Raw genomic sequence first — 14,829 nt, 5'->3', positions numbered from 1 at the left:
CTCGCTCTTTTCCTCTGTCTCCTCCTTATCTCTCTCTTTCTCTCTCTTTCTCTCCCTCTATCTCCTCCTTATTTCTCTTTCTCTCCCTTTATCTCCTCCTTATTTCTCTCTCTTTCTCTCCCTCTATCTCCTCCTTATTTCTCTTTCTCTCCCTCTATCTCCTCCTTATCTCTCTCTCTCTTTCTCTCCCTCTATCTCCTCCTTATTTCTCTTTCTCTCTTTCTCTCCCTCTATCTCCTCCTTATCTCTCTCTTTCTCTCTCTTTCTTTCCCTCTATCTCCTCCTTATTTCTCTCTTTTACTCTCTTTCTCTCCCTCTATCTCCTCCTTATCTCTCTCTTTCTCTCTTTCTCTCCCTCTATCTCCTCCTTATCTCTCTTTCTCTCCCTCTATCTCCTCCTTATTTCTCTTTCTCTCCCTCTATCTCCTCCTTATCTCTCTCTTTCTCTCTCTTTCTCTCCCTCTATCTCCTCATCTCTCTTTCTCTCTCCTTCTCTCCCTCTATCTCCTCCTTATCTCTCTCTTTCTCTCTCTTTCTCTCCCTCTATCTCCTCCTTATCTCTCTCCTTCTCTCTGCTCCTTCTCTTTCTGTCTCACTCTCTTTCTGTTTCATCAACGTTTTCCCTCATTTCTTATCCTCTCTTTTGCTGTCTCTTTTTCTCTCCATATATTTCTCCACTTCATCTCCTATTTCTCTCTCTCTCTCTCTCTCTCTCTCTCGTTCTCCTCTCCTCACCTCCTCTATTTCTCTCTCACTCTCTCTTAACCCATTCATCTTTTTTCTCTCTCTCTGTGACTCTCTTCACATCTTTTATTTTTCTCTTTCCCCTCTCTTTATTTCTTTCTCGTTCACACTCACTTCCCCTCTTTTCATCTTTCTTCATCTCTCTCTTTTATATTTTCCATTTCTCTCTCTCTCTCTCCCCATATCTCTATCCCCTCTCTTCACCTCTTCTATTTCTCTTTTCCCCCTCTTTGCTTTTTTGTCTCTCTCTCTTTTATACTTCCTGTTTCTCTCTGTATCTCTCTTTCTCTCTCTCTTTCTCTCCCTGTCTCACTTTCTCTGTATTTCTCTGCATCCCTTTTTCTCTATCTCTCTTTTTGCTTCCCTCCTCTCTTCTCTCTCTCTCTCTCTCTCTCTGCAGCACCACCACTACAGTCACAGTGAGGAGTATTACACTGAGAGCAGCCGTGGTTCTGACCTGTCTGATATAATGGAGGAGGATGAGGAGGAGTTGTACTCGGAGATGCAGCTGGAGGAAGGGCGCCGCCGCAGCATCAACTCGCACAACACACTCAAGGTACGGAACACACACGCTAGCGGCCGCCGTCTCTATTGGGCGTGGGGTCCTCCGGCTCGAGCGGTGGATAGACGCAGAGGGATGGAATACGCAGTTTTCTATAGGCCGCCCCCTCGTGGGCGGTATTAGTCGAGGCAGCCTGCTTTAACCAGGGCCGAGGTTTTGAAGGGATGGGATTTCAGGGTGGGAGAGTTCAGAGAAAAAAAAATGTAGACAGTTTTCCCACTTACTCTGAATGTTGTCAGTCTGCCTAGACATGTTCCCTGTGTGACATTTGCTGTTTTGGTTTTGCATTAGAGCTACGAGGCTTATGTACCTGTAGCTGTACGCAAACTGTGCGAACTGTGTTTCTAAGTTAACACACACTGAGTTGTTAAGTGATCTCAAAAAGACTTGTTTATGTGGTTTCTGACACTATATCATTCTGTTATCTATAAAAATGGACAAAAATATGGACAAAATTCAGGATTTAGGATGGGTGCTTCTACTGTTTTAACTATGCAACGTACCTGTTTTTTTCGCTATGCAAATACATGCTAGTGTATTATGTAGTGTCACAAACTACAAAAGCATGTCGATTTGTGATTACTTAAAGGTGCAGTGTGTAAGATTTAGCGCCATCTAGCAGTGAGGTCGCAGATTACAATCAACTGAATATCCCTCCTTCACCCCTCCCTTTCTAAGCACGTAGCAGAAACTATATTGTGCGCCAGGTTTTCTGCTGTCGCCTGTCCTGATTTTGTTTCACTTATTCATGTTTTTGTTCCTTTAACATGGGGGATTCAACCTCCTTTCCTTTTTATTGTGCTAAATAATAAGTATTATGCTCCATTTATCAAAATTTGACATTTCTGCATCTTCCAGCCGGTGTTATAGCACCACCAAATCCAAGCTACCACTCCATCATTAAAAATGCAGAAGACACTCTCTAGAGCCAGTGTTTGGTTTGTCTGTTCTAGGCTACTGTAAAAACATGACAGGGCAACATTGTGGCCTCTGTTGAAGGAGCACCTGCTCCCGGAGCTAACGAAAACACAGCAATTCATAGTTGCAGGCGATGAAAACATGGTTTGGTGTGCTGTATTTCTGCTAATAGATCCTCCTAAATACTACACACTGCACCTTTAACAATGCAATGCAATTTAAAGAGAGGGATAATTCAGGTGTGCTCACAGAGTAAAACTACAAATATGGAAGCAAATTTCTGAAACATGTCTTGGCTGCTCGACTACATTTTCTACAGGAAAACAGTGTGACTGATTTTTCATGGACAACATTAAGATACCAGGGCTCACCTGTAAAGTTAATTAGACAGGGCATTAGCTAGATCTGTGAAAAGAAAACAGAGTCTGAGTTTGGGGTTTGGGGTTTCAGGTAGGGATGAGGCTTGTGGAGAGATTTACATCAAGTTTGCTCTTTACAGGGCTAGACTGGCTTTGCACTACCCAGCTTTAACATCATGCAACCATTTTTTAAAGGCTGCCTAGTCATACCAAGCTAAACTTATCTGAATGGCTTAACACAGTGCTTCTCCCTCCTGCTCCTGGAGACCAAACACGCTGCATGTGATTGTGTTTCCTCTGCTTTAACACCCGATTTATTAGGGCTCTCATGAGAGGGTCATCAGGCCCAGCGGCAGAACAGAATCATCCGAAAACTATAAAAACTACAGTAAATCAGTTGTTCCTACAGTGTAGCCAATACAGACTGGTGAATTCACTCCATCCTTTGTTAAATATTGTAGCCCTTCACATCAGGCACATGCGACAAGCAGGAGCATCGCACACAAAGTTTAGTTTAAATTTTTCTTACTTGCTGCTATACAAAAACTAGTGGGGTACGATGATTGGTTGGTGGGGCGTTGCCCCACTAAATGACTCTCTGATACCTAATTTTGCTGGATTGGGCGGGTTCCCACCAAATTAGGCAGATTTACCGGGGCGTGGACAAAATTTGGTCCGGTTTGTCATTATTTTGGTGGGTGGTACAAAAAGAACATTTAATTAATAAACTGCATTATGTTATAACGCAGCTTAAACGTTAATTGGCCTAACTCCTCCCCACATCCAATCAGCTTTCAAAACTTTGGCTGACAACCACTGTACTCACTCCTGCTGAGAGGAGGCCATACACCCGCCCATCTCTATTAATCACAATCTACATCGGCAATTAATGTATTCAGTTTATTATTCATGTAAAGGATGTATGTAGGGCCAAACACAGTGTGTCCAGTTCACCTGGCTTTACTAATTGTTAACAGTTCTGCTATTGTTGTACATTATCAGTCCATGATCTGTTCAGCAGATCCTGTAAAGGTAAGCAAGTTAAAGACGTATATGAGGGATAGTTACACTTGCACTATTATTGTTATTCATTTGCCCTTCTGACTGCATGAGATCATGTCTTATCATACGCAAATTAAAACGCATTAAAAACCTCCTTGGGGTATGGAAACGAGATTTGTTTAAAAGACAGACAGCGCCACCTAGCAACAACTTCAGTACCTTCAATCAAAGTCATTTTTTGAGTTGAATAAAAATAGTTCAGTTGCCTTTTACCACATGAAGTAATTTTTTAGGTAGTTCCAACGAGCCATTTTTTTAGTGTATCTGCTCATTATATCATTCATATTATGCTTAAAATTACCCTAGACCCTGTTTTGCACTTTTAGGCTGGTCTTTCTTACATTTTGGTAAGTTTTCAACTTTTTTAGCTGTAAACGAAGCAATCTGGCAACCCGACCTGACGCCAGGCCTGTGGCTCATGTGTGTTAAAGTAGCAAAAACACAAAAATTTGCAGTTCCGGGGGTCTCCAAGATTAGGATTGGGAACCACTGGTTTAACATGAGGCTGCACACACACTGCATGTGTTTCTGATACGACATGCATGCTAACTCTTCAGACCTTCCAGTATGATGTATTTATATAAAGTGTCTGGTTCTACTTACATTGTATTTTGTTCAAATTTATGGACAACTCGCTACTTTTAAGTCATGTTGTACGCAACGAGGCAATTTGTCACTTCTGAAATGACTTTTCTGTAAGACAAATAACATTTGTGCAGGTATGTGTGATGTGAACAGCCACCCCGACGTCAAGCAATTGTTTATGTGTGACGTACTTGCATACACCTTTAAAATGTTGTGTTCAAATGTATGTAGACCACTTGTAAAAGTTATTATATATGCATTTAGACTACCTTTGAGAAATACTGTATATGTAAATGTGAGTTTTAAGCTGAATGATGTCACCAGCCGAAATGCTCGTGCCATGATGAGGCCAATATGGGAATCTCATTTAAGTGGGCCTGCTTAAATGAAACGACTATTCACTTTTGGTTATGTTTGTCTCATGGTTATGCTTCTGTTAACTTTTGCTTTACTCACTGTTAAACGGTTATCTTGTGAATCTCTCTCTTTTGTGGCAAATTTCTGTGGAGGTATTTAAAACACACTGAGTCAGACAATACAAACAAGCTTCTAGCTGCTAAAATGGATCGAGACAAAACACCACTGTAACGACCGAAAGCAATAAATTGGTATGTTTCATTTTTATATTTGTCATCTCTGTTTTGCATTATCTGTCAGTTTGGTGACTTCTTGGATGAGGCCAGTGATGTAATGGTAAAATCTCATCATAGACAGCCACTTTTTGTCCAATTGGGCTTCCCAGTTTGCAGTTTTGTAGTTGATACATTAACGATACATTAAATGAATGCTGTTTAGATTAGGGCTCGATCGATTTATTGGTTGGCTGATAATAGTGACAAATGTTGAGGTCACATTTATAGAATATTGGCAAAAAAAACAACTCACCAATATTTTAGCTTGTTTTATCAAACAGAAAAACTTTGACTTTAATTCAAAGTTTGTTTGTAAAGAATGCTAAAAGCAACCAAGCTCACTTTGTGCTTATACTGTTCAGGATATTTAGAGACATTCTGGCCAAAATGAAAAGCTGTTGCAAACATGTTTACTCACCTCCTACAGCAATTTTAATGTTTTTCCAATGTAGATGGAAACCAGGTGTCTAACGCTACTGCTGGGACACTGAATATCTCATCATAGCTGTATACCTACAGTAACTGCCTTCAAATCATCATTACTATGGGGTGAATGGGTTGCTCGAATCGCTGAAGTGCCTTGTCAGATGAAGAGGACAGAAAGCTAAAGCTACCAAAGCAGCTACCCCACTGTCTAGACATGCTACCTTCACATCTTTTGTCTGATTAAAAAGGTTAAAAACTTCAAGTCAAGTCAGGAGGCTTCTATTGTCGCTCCATCTATGTACAAGTGCACAGTGGAGTGAAATGACGCTCCTCCCGAACAACACGGTGCAACAAGGAACAAGAAGTACAAACGTGCAGACGTAATGTGCAAAGAAATTAAGCTAGAAACAACATAATAAATAGGATCAATTAAACAGACATTAGACACAGTAAACAGCCAGGACAGTGCAGCACCGACACAGCGCACATTTCTGGACATGAGGTCGTGGAATAAGATATTAAACATGCTGTGATCTGCGAGTCACGCAGTCAAATAACATACATAACACGGCAGTTACTGAGGTAGTAAAACTTGAGTAAACAGTGTAAACTGTGTAAAAGACAGAAGCTTCAACAGGAGAGTTACTCTAATGCTAGTCTTCTTATATTTATTAGCCTACAGATCAGCGACCAGGCTAGAAGTCAGGATCGGTTGACATTACAGGGATTGTGTGATGTATAGTGAGAGAGCGCTGAAGAATGAAAACAATATGAATGAATGCTGAGAAAGCGAGAAGACTGAGGGACATTATGCTACCGATTGCTGTATAACGCTACTCATAACATATCAACCCCTTATGTGGCCATGGGCCGGCCGGTGGGCCCAAAGTTTTATCACACACCTCTATAACCTAAGAATAACTCCACCCGTTTGCATTAAAGTCCCTGTGGTTACTGAATAATAAGCGTTAGTATGTAACAAGCCTGGGTACGGCAAACTTACTAATTTTAGGCTAGAAGCTTTTAGACAGTTTAAAACTGACAGTTGACAACTGGCAGTGATATCGATCAGTAAAGCATGAGACTAAATCAGACCATTTCCAGCTCTTTAATCAATACTGGTGACATTTTCATGTTGGTCGGGCCCTAATTCAAATAAATGTTTTCCCTTTCTCAGTGTACCAGTGCCACATCTCTCTTTTCTTTGTCATCATGATTGGGGTCGGTGTGGAATTTCCATTTTCCCCCATGCTCCATGATGACAAATATGAAATCGCCCCCGGCCCTCTGCTCTGCTCTGCTCAGGAACATGGAAGTAGATTGGGCACAAATCTCAGATGTGCCAACAAAACAACCTGCATGTACAATAGCATTATCGAAAACGCTCCGCAGATTTGAAACTGCCCAAAACGGCAGACTTTGAAACTGTTAGAACAGATTGGTGCTGACCTTTACTGATATCTCTGTTTTACTTTAGTGGTCTGTAGTTCACTTGGCCAGTGCAAGTCCTTTCCCGCAATGTGCTTGGCACACAAACCTCTTTCTCGTTCTGTTTTGATCTTTTTCCCCCACGTTTTTTTTTTGTTTTGGATTTAGATTTTGACATTAGTTCTTCCTCATCATGTCTTTTGGAGGTTTTTTTTTATGTCAGATCATTGTGCTCTGTGGCCTGTTTGAACAGGTCCTGCATCATGTGATCTCCTTCTCCAAACCCATCTTTGTTGCGATTCGTCTGTTCCTGACCAATTCCCTCCACAGATTCCCGCCCGCCAGCATGTCATGTCCGTCACGGAATGAGACTGCATGCTTTTAAGTACACACGGCCATGGCCTCAGGGAAACTAATTCTGTCTTTATTTTTTTGTCTTTCTTTTCCCATTTTGGTTCCTTGTTTGCACACTGTCGTGTCCTCTCTCTCTGCCTGTTCTAACACCTTCAAACAAAAAACAAAACGCACCAACAAACTTATTGACAAACAAAAATACACTGTTGAAAAAAAAATGTAACTGCAATAAAACTTGACCATTGCTGCCTGGATCGGCCCCCTCCCCCTGTTCTGGGCCTCCCTGAAGGCGTACTACAGGCGGCAGGACCTAGCCGGGGTGGACGAGCAGGACAGCTGGGACTTGCAGCGCGAGGTGGTCCGCCAGCGTTCCCTTCGCTCCCACAAGCGCCTCCACAGCATCCCGGAGGTGGCTGAGGAGGAGCTGCCGGATGCCGGTTCGGATGTCATGGGCCAGCGGCTTCGCTTTGAGGAGGCCCGGCCTGGGACATCCAGGGTCTACCAGCAGGACCAGCAGCAGCAGCAACAGCAGCAGGTTGACCACCTTTCTCCGGGCAAGGGTGTCCGAAGGTTGCAAAGACAGCGCTCTTCCCCTCGCTACACATCCCTGGAGGGTTCCTTAGGTCCTGGGAGTCCCAGGGGTCCCTGCTGGAGCAGCAGCAGGCAAACCACCAAAAGCCCAGACAGTGGCCTGGACTGTGGAAGCGAGGAAGAAGGCTCGTTGGGGTACCGTGGAAGCTACCACTACCATTACCATAGCAGCCCTCTGAGGGTGGGGTCCGGACCCAACATGCGCATCATCCACAGCGAGGGTCCCGTGGAAAGACGGGCGCTGGCCGCCGGCAGGAAAAGGACGCTGACCCGGCAGTCCAGCGTGGAGGAGGACTTCCTGGACGCGGCTGAGCTGAGGAGCCACTACTATCGGCCACATCATCACCTTCACCATCATCACCTTCTTCTTCGTCACCCGCAGCGAAGGTTCCGGAGCGAGGGCAGGCTGACTGAGGTTGGCAGGAGCTATAGCAGGGACATTAGGGCCCACTCTGTGGCCAGACTCAACAGGGCTGTGGATGAACCTCTGGTGTGTGTCTACAACCCCCTCTTCCTCCTCTTCCTCTTCTTCCTCTTCTTCCTCCTCCTGCTCTTCCAGTCCACCATCCCTCACTCCGCCTCATCCAACCAACTGCTTTGCCCCCTGCCATCGACTAAGCAGTAAAACCATTCCTCTTTTCTCAGTGTTCCACCTCTTCTTTTTTTATGGGTCCATTTCTTGTATTTTTCTTCTTTTTCTCTGTCTTTCTTTTTTTTTTCAGATGTTCTGAAATTTTTGAAATTTGCTTCATGCTCATTGTTCATTTTGTTTGTTTGTTATCGCTTATTGATTTGTTTTATTTCGGTATCATATGAATCGGTTTATCTTTCCTAGTATGTGAAGTGAGTTTTTTTTTTTTTTATGAATGTGTAGATATTTTTTTTATTACCTAAAGGCCATTTCTGAGTGTTTCTTGTTCCTACTATGGGTTGTGAACAGCCTCTCAAATCAAACGGCTGACCAGCACAAAGTTGTCAGGTTCCAGATGTTCATGTAGCACACAGTTCACAGTGACACACATAAACACCAGTTTTTATTCCAGATTTCTGCATAATTAAATTGTTAAGACAAAACAAAGCCGTCTCAGAGTGGTTTGACATGAAATGCTCTGTGCTAGAGAAGCTTTTTCGTTCACAGTGGTGGTGATAGGAACCAGACGTCTGAAGAGTTGAATGCCTCTGAAAGCTTCCTCACAGAAAGTTATTGCATGAAATGATGCCTGAGACATTGTTTTTATGATAGTTTTACAAGAGCTTTGTAATACATTTTTGGCCTGTGTATGTTTTGTGTGATGGAGGGGTACATGCAGGGTATTTTACAGTAAAATAGTCTCAAAAAAATTATATTTTCAGATTTATCACTTTTTTACCATTATGAACATTACAAATAAAAACACTGGTGGTTTTGAATAGTAAATAAAACGGCTATATTTGTAGACATTGTACCTTTTCGTTCCTATCACCACTGTAAAGAAGACGGTGCATTTCTCTACAGCGGTTTATTTCGCATTAAACCATTTAGGAATGACTTGACATCTCAATGATTAAATTATGCAGGAATTTTGGAGAGTTTTGAGAATTCCCATTTAACTGCTATATCTTTACCCCCTCAATGGTCAGTCAACAGTGTGATGAATTATGACTTTGGGTTCTAGAAGCCATCTCGTTCTCTCTCATACCCTCTTCCTTTAACACAAAGCCACTGAGAACTTACAGAACAAAAACCCAAATGGTCTTTAGCTAAACATCTGATTTGAAGCCCTACCCATGTTGTCGTTGGGGTTTGTTTTTGAGTGTTTCTGTTGGACGTTTTTGATGAGTTCATCCTCCTTGTTTTGAAACTTTAGACTGTTGCTTTGTATAGAAGATCATGCTTAACATAACTGCTTTGACTATGGGTTTAGTGGGCGTGGTTTCATTTGATCATAATATTCTGCCATTATGTTTTTTTTGTGACTGAAGCTTTTAACACTGTATATTTTGATGTCTGCTTTTGAAGATTTTAGGGAACCCCCCCCCAACGGGACGCTCGGATCGACTGGACCAGTCTGGCCGTAGGACGAGTCATGGCTGTCCGCCCCCCCAGAGAAGGCCTATGATGGTTCCTTCCATTGGTCAGTGAGGTCACGTCCTGTGTGGGATACGCCCGCCTTCTCCCTTCCTTATAGGACCCCCTACCCCCATTGTTGTGTACATTCCCCTCTATGTGTTTCTTAACATGTCGTAGTCATGAACTCTGGAGTCCCGTAATGAACCATGCTCATCGTTCAGGATTTTGAGTTGTTGCTTTTTGAGTGTTAGTTTGATTTAGTGACGTGTTTCCTGTTCACCAAACAAAGTCAGAATAAAAATAACCTTGAAAAGCTTTGACGTCAGTGCACCCTATGAACTCTTGAAAATAAAGGTTCCTTGAACTGATATAGAACCTTTCTACCAACCACTGAAAGGTTCTATTTGGGAATCAACAATGGTTCTTCCATGAAGAACCCTGTTTGGCGCCTTTATTTTTAAGAGTGCCAGTATCTCCAAGAACAGCTGGAACATTGCTGTTTTACTCATTGCTGTTATTTTAGGAGATTGGCCTTGACTGCAGATCTGGGATCAGTTTGGCCTTGCAGCTCATGGTGCTCCGGGCAAAAATGCACCCGCTCAAGACAGACTGATCCCGGCAAACATCTCCACTCTGCTTCAACGCACCTCATTCTCCACAGACAGCAGAGAGCAGGTGGGGGTGGCCAGTTAGAGAGGGTGTGGCTGTAACGCTCTGATTGGTGTTTTCGTAGAGATCACCATGGAGAATAACAGTGAGGGGAGTGAGGGGAACCTCTCACCCAAGGACGATGTTTACTATGGCAGTGTAGCTCACCGCAGGAAATGGCCGGCACAGCGCTCAGAGCACCGATATGGTACGTGGAGCAGCTCCTTTCTGGACGACCAGCTGAGACAGAAAACCAAACAGATAAAAGGACATGTAGAGCAGTGAAAGCTAAAATAGGCCTACTGTAGGTGATGTCAGTGCTCCGAGAGCTGAAGGGAAGCGGTGCTTGGAGGGCAGTGCTACTGTAAATGTGACACCTACAGAAGATCATCATGACAGACCTACATAAACATTTATAAAGGCTTATTCAAATAGTCTCCCAACAAGATGTCAGGTGACCTCGAACTTCAGGTTATGACACTTTCTTGAGTGAAACTAAATGAACTTCTTATAACAACTGAGCTAGAGTATAGTGTATAGTGTATATCTTATTATATATTAAAGCTTAGTGTGTAGCTTAGTACAGGGGTCGGCAACCCCAATCTTAAGAAGAGCCATTTTGACCTTTCAACAAAAATCAAACCATCTTAGGAGCCACATCATTCCATGTCAGTTTTACCATCTTGGCTGTAAATATGTCTCAGTATGTGCTAATGCTCTAATACAGGCTAAAAATATAAACAAACGCAGACTTATTTTTGCTCTGCTTTAAGCTTTAGCTCAGATAGAAATGCAAATAAGTCAGTTTGTCTCCAAATTATCAATGGGCCGGATTGTTATCTGCGTTGCCACGGTGACCTGCACTCTTTGCGCCGATCTTCTACATTAACTCCAGTGTTTAAGACCATTTATTGTTAAACTGTGTTGAATGATCAGCAAAGCTTTATGGAGGTTAGGGAACCAGATTTGTGCCCGGAAGGTCGCTCAGCTGACAGTATGTGACCGAAGTGCCCTTGAGCAAGGCACCTAATCCCCAAGTGCTCCCCGGGTGCCATGGATGGGGCTGCCCACCGCTCCAGATAAGTGTGCTCACTGCCCCTAGTGTGTGTGTGTGTTCACTAGTGTGCATGTATGTGTGTGTTTCACTGCACGGATGGGTTAAATACGGAGGTGTAATTCCTCAGTGTGCAAACACAGTTGGCTAAAGGTTCTGAATCTAATTTTGCTGTGGAGCCGCAACAGAGCAGTGTCTAGAGCATTATGCATGTTGCCGACCCCTGGCTTAGTGTATATTAAATCTGATAATGTGTAAAAAATAGTAAAAATAAAACCGAACAATATGTAGATAAACCTTTGACAGCACTGCTTTCTGATACAAGCCCTGCAGGCCCAACAAATGCATTGCTGAATCTTGTTTTACATCTTAATTACCACAGGGCTGAAGTTGAACGTCTTATTCATCTGCTTTTCATGCCAGCTTAAATGGAAAATGCATACAAAATTTTATTTGAATTGTGCCTCAAACATCACCAACTCAGCTATTCAGCTATATGGGATAACATTAGCGTGGTTCACACTGTTTGTATGTCACATTATCTGTGCTTATTTGTGGTATATCAGTGCAACGGTTCTAACAAAACTTATACTTGAAGAAGTTTAACCGGTATGCTGAACCAGTACACCACCCACTCCCAAATGACATTGTTTAAATCTTGTAAGTGGTAACTCATTTTACCTAAGAGCCACAGAAAGTGCTCACGTTTCTTCCATCAGCTTCTCCTGGGAAGGTTTGTCGTATGACCCTGTGACAACCACTGAGCTACAAGAGCATATTATAACGACCTAAAGTCAGAAAAAATGAACGGCAACTGAAACAGAAGTTGTGTCAACTTGACAAATGCGATCGTGTTGACAAATAACACCTGCTGGAATAAGTGTTTATGAATGTTTATGTCAGTCGTCATGAAGGCCTTATGTAGCCTTATGAACATTGCCGGAGAGTAAAGTGCAAAAATAATATATGAAATAAAATGTGATTAATTAGTTTGATCAATTTTGAAATCTCAAAAATTGAAAAGTCAAAAAAAACACTCTCTTTTTGAAGATTTCAAAGTAAGAGGTAAAATGTGACAGGGCTTAAAAAGGTGTCAGTCTCCAGTCATGAGGCACAGCACCAGAACTGCCAACATGGCTAACAGTGAATGAAAGCTAGTGGGAATCCGCTGGCTTTCGCGTTCTGGAATTTGTTCATTATAACAGAGGAATTAGTTTTCAACATTTCTGCATAATGAAATTGTTCGGATGTGAGGTCATTTAGAGTGGTTTGATGTGAAATTAGAAAACTTACCGAGTCAGAATTGTTCACAGTGGTGGTGATAGGAACCAGACAACTATAGAGTTTAATGCTGTTTAATGTTATTACTCAAAATGGTTATGAATAGAGAAATAAGACATTGTTATAAGGCAGTTTTTTAATAGTCAAAGATTTTTTTCTTCTTCTTCAGATTTTGCACTATTACCATCATCAACATTACATATAAAACCTCAGAAGACACGTGTAGGTTCACTGGTCATAACTGGATGTAGACATTGTGACCCCTGGTTCCTAACACCACCACTGTAAAGAGAAATGAGTCAGTTAGTTCTCTGCAATTAACCATTCCACACCAAACCACTTGAAATGATTTGCTTTCCATCTCAGCAGCTGAATTACGCTGAAATTTGGAAAAATCTGCATAATTTTGGGAAGGTGTCAGCATTTTTGGTTGATGTATTCATTTAACACAAACACGAGCGAGTAGCAAGCTTTGAATGTTCTAAATGAGTTGGGAAATGTGGTTCTCCATGACTGAAATTAAGACCAGCTTACAAAATGCTCTGTAATTAAACACAGTCGTCCTCCAAGCATTGATGTCTCCTGTTTTTGAGGCAGTGACAGTGTTATGTAGAGGTGTGAATGTCATTCCCCTCCTTTGTGGTCTCCAAACCCCAAAAACTCTCCCTTTTCTTGTTCTATCCCTCCGTTTGCTCCTTTTCTCCCTGTCCAGAGGTGGCCTGCACAACCCTGTCTTCTCCCTCCTGCTCCTTGACTGTTTGTCTGTGTTGCATGACGGCCCTTTTCCTGTTTAGTTCTAGTCCTATGTCCGTTTCTCTTCTGTGTAGTGGGCTGTTATTAGAGAAACGTGTCAACGGCTGAAGTGAAATAGGCTTCAAAAGACTGGTCAGATAATGACTATAGAGTAGGCAGATAGACGGTACGTGTCCAGCATGGTGAGACGATCTGTAACTTGCATGGTTCATTTTCCTGTCAGCTCCATGGCTCTGTAGAATGTTCATGATGTCCTTCCTTTTACTTCAGATAACCACTGTGAAGTCTGCGAGCATCTGTCTCCTCCATGGTGGAGGTGTTCAGTGACTGTTCCTGCTCGTCACTGAATTATCCACCGCTCACCTGCTCGAGCTGCTTTGCCGCAAAGTTTGACACTGATATGAATGTTTGGTTATGTTTTATTATAAAGGTCCACTGTTGATCCAGACTAGATGCTCATCTTGTCTTCTGAACTGACATTCAGTCAAATTTGTACCTTAACTTTTCCATAATCCTAATCCTAACGCTCCCTCTAATCCTAACCTTAAGCTCACCCTGACACCTAAGCACACCTAACCCTAGTCCTAACTCCTGTCATAACTCTAACCTGAGACTTAACAACCTGTTGGCAGTCAATCAATTTTGCCAGATTGCGAATTACAGGACAGGACAGATTGCTAATGTGAAAATCCATTGGGTTAAACAGAGTAAAACAGAGTCGTTCAGAGTGGTTTGGTGTAGAATACGCAGTTATAGAGAGAGTATTTACAGTGGTGGTGATAGGAACCAGATGTCTGAAGACCTCTAAAACTTCCCTCACAGAAAGGTATTGCATAAAATGTATATGATTGATGCCTGGCACATTATTTGATGCTAAATTTGAGACAAAACTCATAAAGCATACATTTGTACATATTGATGATGGGGATGAACATGCAGGGTGTTCTAAGGCTAAATAGCCCCTGCATAACACTTCATTTTTCAGATTTACTAATACCACTAATAACATTACATACAAAACTCAGAAGAAACGTGTAGGTTCAGTGTTGGTTTTAGATCGTAAATAAAATCGCTATATTTTAGTAGGTAGTGACTTTGTTTGGCTCTCAAACACTGAATTGTCAGAAAATTATCAGAAAAAAAGGTTCTTTGCTTTGTTAAAAAGCTTCTTCAGATTGATGGAGAATGTGATGTAGATGATTCTGTATAGAACCTTTTTAAAAATATTCTACAGAGCACCAAAAATGTTTTATCTGTTGTAACAAGCCTGACATTGTAACAATAGAAGAACCCTTTTTGGTGCAATATAGAACGCTTTTCTAAAAGGTTCTATATAGAACCATCAGCATCAATCTGAAGAACGGTTTTTCAATGCAAATAAC

General features: G+C 42.0%; 1 protein-coding gene across 10 annotated transcripts in view; it reads left to right on the top strand.

Moving 5' to 3' along the window:
* The window catches only part of rimbp2 (RIMS binding protein 2), a 279,113-nt gene that overhangs the window by 239,460 nt on the left and 24,824 nt on the right, over positions 1-14,829 (top strand). For 5 of the 10 annotated variants that reach the window (XM_037536053.1, XM_037536059.1, XM_037536057.1 and 2 more), the window contains 4 exons: positions 1,145-1,300; positions 7,360-8,151; positions 9,661-9,775; positions 10,445-10,567. In XM_037536053.1, coding sequence (XP_037391950.1) covers positions 1,145-1,300; positions 7,360-8,151; positions 9,661-9,775; positions 10,445-10,567 — 1,186 coding nt within the window. The remainder of the gene's footprint in view (positions 1-1,144; positions 1,301-7,359; positions 8,152-9,660; positions 9,776-10,444; positions 10,568-14,829) is intronic. The other 5 variants (XM_037536063.1, XM_037536062.1, XM_037536058.1 and 2 more) reach the window with 4 other exon arrangements.

The sequence above is a fragment of the Pygocentrus nattereri genome, chromosome 29 (assembly GCF_015220715.1).
Source record: "Pygocentrus nattereri isolate fPygNat1 chromosome 29, fPygNat1.pri, whole genome shotgun sequence".
Lineage (NCBI taxonomy): Eukaryota > Metazoa > Chordata > Actinopteri > Characiformes > Serrasalmidae > Pygocentrus > Pygocentrus nattereri.
The sequence above is the reverse complement of the archived record's forward strand: the minus strand, read 5'-3'. Positions and strand labels throughout refer to the sequence as shown.